The 5,354-nt window shown below is 36.0% G+C and overlaps 2 protein-coding genes across 2 annotated transcripts; one reads left to right on the plus strand and one right to left on the minus strand.

Moving 5' to 3' along the window:
* The first annotated feature begins 771 nt into the window (after positions 1-771).
* On the plus strand, positions 772-3,526 carry LOC137814619 (putative HVA22-like protein g). Its single transcript, XM_068617444.1, has 7 exons — positions 772-1,161; positions 1,315-1,378; positions 1,465-1,563; positions 2,126-2,182; positions 2,303-2,366; positions 2,710-2,925; positions 3,256-3,526. The coding sequence occupies exons 2-7, from the start codon at positions 1,347-1,349 to the stop codon at positions 3,370-3,372; spliced, it is 585 nt and encodes a 194-aa protein (XP_068473545.1). The 5' UTR covers positions 772-1,161; positions 1,315-1,346; the 3' UTR covers positions 3,373-3,526.
* On the minus strand, positions 3,492-4,198 carry LOC137816084 (uncharacterized). The gene has a single exon (XM_068619179.2). The coding sequence runs from the start codon at positions 4,196-4,198 to the stop codon at positions 3,719-3,721; it is 480 nt and encodes a 159-aa protein (XP_068475280.1). The 3' UTR covers positions 3,492-3,718.
* Positions 4,199-5,354: the final 1,156 nt, after the last annotated feature.

Below are 5,354 nucleotides of genomic sequence, written 5' to 3' on the forward strand. Positions count from 1 at the left end.
AATAACTTTTCAACTTAACATTATTTTAATGATGGTTATAAGTTATCAATAAATATTAAAAAAATGTCTGCCCATGAAACAAGACAGCATTAAATTAATCACGGATGAAAAGACTATACCTCGCTTTGTGCTGAAGAATACACATGATATGCATGGATGCGCGTATCATAAATTGAAAGAAAAAATTTGAGAAACTTAATTAACTTTTTCAGCTAGTTAAATTACTCATTAAACTTTGATATTTATCATATTATTCTCATTATTTCCTCATGACCCAGATTGGATAAAAGTACCAATGAAATTACTTGGCATAATATAATAACTCAACGAATCTGTCTACTTAGTTTGGTCCATCACAGCATTTGGAAGAGTCACAATTCCATGGCGTGAGTGGTGACAAACATGCAAGGATAAGAACCAGTGAACAGTTTTGTTATTGAATATGATATAGTTGGGTCAACAACCATCATTCATGATATTAGATTTTCTACAACTAAATATTAACTAATCTATCTAATCCCCCTTTTTTTAACTCCTGTCATATTATCTACTTTATTTTTTTGTAAATAAACGACAAAGAATCATTTAGTCTTGATTGACCTAATCAACCAAGTAAACAAATGGCACACAAATATACTTTCAGTAAGTTTGTTTGTTGACTTTTATTTAAAAACATTACCTAATTATGCATGAAAATTAATTTCATCTTATAATGCATTCGAAATTAAGTGAAGGGACTTATATGGGTGCGTGCCTTAACTGCCAAACGGTGAATCAGTTTTACTTTTGGTAGAATCCTCGTGAGTTTGCGTACGTGACAAGATATCACGTCTAAATCTCTCTCTCTCCTATGATTATTTTAATTTTATTCATTTCTGCGATTGTTCCTTCTCATGACTGCGATCATCCCTATATATATGTTTTTTTTCCCAAGGCTTGTTCACCATTCAGTTTTTCATAAAGAAACAGGGTCTTTCTTCTAGAGGATTAAACCTTACGCTTTCCAAAATTTATATATAAAGTCTCAGGTCTACACTAATTCATTTTCCTTAGCGATTAAGGGTACCCCAATCGGTCTGAAGCTTGAACTTCGGTTGTCTCTGACCTTGTCTAACGTGGGACTCAACCCAGGCGCAGGTTTATTGGATTCTCGTAAAACAGGTGAATGCAGGACAAACGTTTCCTGCTTTCTTTTTTTCTTAAGGGGAAAGAAAGACATTGTGTCACGCAACTGTGACTGCAACTGCCCCAAACCCCAACCAAAGCTTTTTAACGGTTCATAATTTTGATGGGTTGTGTTTGCTTTGGTTTCAGAGTTTGTGCTTGTTGTTGAGTAAGGATCGGAAATGTTGGGGGATTTCATCACTCGATGTCTTATGTAAGTTAAACTTTCATGATTCTACTCTTCATGTTCAAAGGGTTATAATATGCTGTTCAATATTCTTATACCGTCTTAAATTGCAGTTTGCTTCTGGGGTATGCGTATCCTGGATTTGAATGCTACAAAACTGTGGAGAACAACAGGGTTGGTAACGATGAACTTCGATTCTGGTGTCAATACTGGTACTAAAATCCATCTTCCATTCCTATTTGGCTTTTGATTGCTATAATTTTGATCATATGATTACATTTTAATTATTAAAGATATGGGATGTTGGGGAAGAATGAGCATAGATCTTACTAGGGACTAAGAATTAAAAACTAAGTGGTTGAGTCTTGGTCAAGAAAGAGATCTTCTTTAGGAATATCCAAAGGGAGGTCAATACCTTGAAGGGTGGAGAAAACAGAGAACCATGTGCACCTTTATGAACGTGAGTAATATTTTAAGCTCAGAACCAGTTGTTATAGATAAGAATATGATTCTGGTGTCGGGTATATGTAATCATCCCATCAGAAGTTTAATGGATGTCCTTTTTCTTACAAATGGAGTTGAGAATTACCATAAAGTGGATTTAAAGGAAGAAAAATTAAAGATAAGAATGATCAATTGCTGGTGATTTAAGCTGAGTTTGCAAAATTCATGGGGGAATTGGGGGAAGAAAGCTTTTCAACTAAATTATTATATATATGTTCGGTTATGCGGTATTGCCTCTGAATCATGTCTTTGTGCATCATTAATTTGCAGGATCATTGTAGCCCTTTTCACAGTACTGGAGAATTTTGCAGATGTTGTTATTGGATGGTGAGTGTTTGATATTTTAGCCATTTGTACAATGCTGAATTGGGTTTAGATGTGTTTGGGTGTGTAAACTTGTAGTTGATTTAGAGTTAAGCAAAAAATTAACGCGGAACATTTATGTAGGCTTCCCATGTACGGAGAGTTGAAGCTTGCACTCTTTATCTACCTGTGGTATCCGAAAACTAAGGTAAGAATATAAAAGCGAGGAGGATGCCTCTTTGGCTCCTTTTAGCTTGTTTTTCTTTACACTGTATGTTGTTTGTTGCCTTTAATTTGTGTTTTGTTTACTAAAGAAGGTTATTAGAATTTGCGTGCAAGTCTTGCTTTAACAATTTGTGGAAGGGTTATTAGAGAGAGTTTGCGTGAGTCTTGCTTCAAGAGTGTGGAAGAGTGAATTAGAAGAATTTCTGGACAGTTTAGACTCGTGGTCTTCTTACTTATAGTTCATTTTGTTTGTTTAATTCTCCAGCAAAAGTGAAAAACATGTTTGATTTCTTCTAATTGATTGGTATAAATATTGCTAAATGCAGGGGACGGGGTATGTTTACAATGCAATATTGCGGCCTTATGTGTCAAACCATGAAAATGACATTGAGAAAAAGTTCCGAGAGTGGCGAGCTAGGGCATGGGAGTTGGCCATTTTTTACTGGCAAAACTGTACAGAATTGGGGCAAGCTACAACTTTCCAGATTCTCGACTTCTTGGCTGCACAATCTAAAAAGTTTTCCAGCAAATCCTTCGACAAGGTGAATTTCCCTTTTCCATAGGAACATTTCAACTTTAGAACCATTCTTAAATTGACTGCTACAAATTTGTTAATGTTAATAATAAACAATGCAAGTTGCATGCAACTAGAAAAAAAAAATACAAATGAAACCATTCTTTTACTATAAACTAAAATTAGCTCTAAAAATGTGTGGCATGGAGGAGAGAACCTCGAATGTCAGCAAAAAATAAAATGCAGGTGAAAAAAAAAAAGCAACAAACTTGTCATCTATTTCCTATGTTAACTTTAAATAAATTAAAGTGAAATTTATCTATAGATTGTGTTACTGAAGATAAATGTTACATTGCAGAAAAAAGAAAAGATGGGTCCAACTCCAAGTGCCCCACCATTGTCTTCAATTCGAGACTCTCTCTTTGAAAATAACCAAAACAATTTCCCAGGCCGCAAGAACAAGAGATGGGACTAAGGCGCTTTAATAAAGCGAAACTCACTACAGAACTGTGACAATTTTTGTACATACATCAACCCCATAATTAGTCTCATTCCGCTTGTAATATAAAGAATGTTTTGCTTTTGTCCCATCTCTTTTGAAACACTTTAATTGATTATTCATTCTTTCATTCATTCGTATATACTTTGAATTTGAGGCCACAACAATTGAGAGGCAAACGCAAAGCTATAGAAGTTCTATACAAAAATTCAAAAACTAAAATAAAAAATACGAGGGGCATATCCTTATCTTGAAAAAAAAACACAAACAAAGGACTTGCAGTTGCAGTAAATATCAATCAATCATACGATTTTGTCGGTTGTCAAGAGTAGCATCGCCTGCAGACGTGGAATCTGATAGCATGAAGCATTCGACTGAAAAATCGGGAAACGGCGGGGACCAAGTGGTTGAAGAAGAAGTCGAGGGAGGCGGCGGTGAGGCGGCGGAGGAAGTGGGGGGTGGAGGCGCCGCCGGGGGAGGCGGACATGGGCTGGAGGTAGGCCCAAGCAGCCTGCTTTACGAGGCGGTTGCGGATGGAAATCTCTTGCCCGGAGTACGCAGAGGCGGTGGGGGAGTTCACGGCGAAGTAGGGGGAAGGGAGCACGTCTCTGAGGGACGTGTAGGAGGCGGAAAAGGGGGATGTCAAGGAGACAAGTTCCAAGCTAGTGGTGCGCTGCGGCGGCGTAGTGGCGGGGAGGGAGAGTTTGGTGGCCGATGCTGCAGCGATGGAGTTGTGGCGGCGGAGGGGTGGGGACTCACGCGGCAGGTGGATGGTGGTGGTGGTGGTGGTGGACTCTGCCATGGTGTCAGTAGTAAAGCAAAGCCTGTTGTAGCGAGAAACACGCGGTGGAAAAATTGGAAGCTTAGGACCAACTGAAAGTGAGAGAATAATAACAACACGCGATTCGATGTGCACCAAAAAATACTAAAATAAAACAATTTAGTAGAAAGGGTCCAACAAATTGCAATTATTGCATATGTTTTTCTTTTGGTTTGTCTTTATCTTCCCCCTAATTCAGATCCTCCTTTCTTCTCCAACAACTTGGACCAATCCACTCATCCGTGTCTATCGATCTTACTCATAACTTTTCCACAAAGAGAAAGAAGAGAGTTTCTAAGAAATTTATTTTTACAGTTTTTAATCTAATTGTTTTCTTTTTTTTTCTTAGTTTTATTTTATCTAATTTACTAGTTTTACTTCAATATTAGAACGTATGGCACCTTAGTGCTCTATTTTAGTAGAACTGAATAGTAAGCAACTTTTAAGAATAATGTATGAGCTAATAATAAAATGGTGTGGTAATAAAAACTCTATAGTACAAGAAGTCTACCAAACTTTCGAAATTGGATAAATAAACCATGAAGAAACTTCAAATACCTTACAAAATAAAAACTTTAGCGTGCACCAATTAATAAACGCGTTAGTATGTTACGTATAATATTTTTATCATTTCACGATGAACGAAGGGACGTATAATATATTCTCCCTATCAATGTAAGATGAGCAATTGACAATTGATAGCAACAATAACAAGAAAATAAAATAAATTGTTATTGTCTACAAGAGCACATATTGTATAGTAATACGCTACTTTGCCTTAAAATGAAAAAAAAAAAAAAACGCGTTACTTTCATAATATGAACTTAATTAGAATACACACATATAGGAGTGATATTTCTAAAGTTTAATTTTGAAGTCCACCAACGAAATAATTATTAATTTTCGTTAATTAAAAGATGATAAGAACATTGGATAGGGTACAACTTTTTTTTCTTTTTTTGTAGGAGTACTCTTGAATGTGGTATAGAGTAGGTTTTCAATGTGACAATATTTCAATTTCATATCAAATTCCAATCACATAATCGTTCAAAAACAAATGAGGATCTTGCTAACAACGACTTCTTCCTCTCTAAAAATGAAGGATCTTCAATATCCTTAAATGTAACTTTACTTTTAG

Source organism: Phaseolus vulgaris, chromosome 1 (genome assembly GCF_051622355.1).
Source record: "Phaseolus vulgaris cultivar YP4 chromosome 1, ASM5162235v1, whole genome shotgun sequence".
Lineage (NCBI taxonomy): Eukaryota > Viridiplantae > Streptophyta > Magnoliopsida > Fabales > Fabaceae > Phaseolus > Phaseolus vulgaris.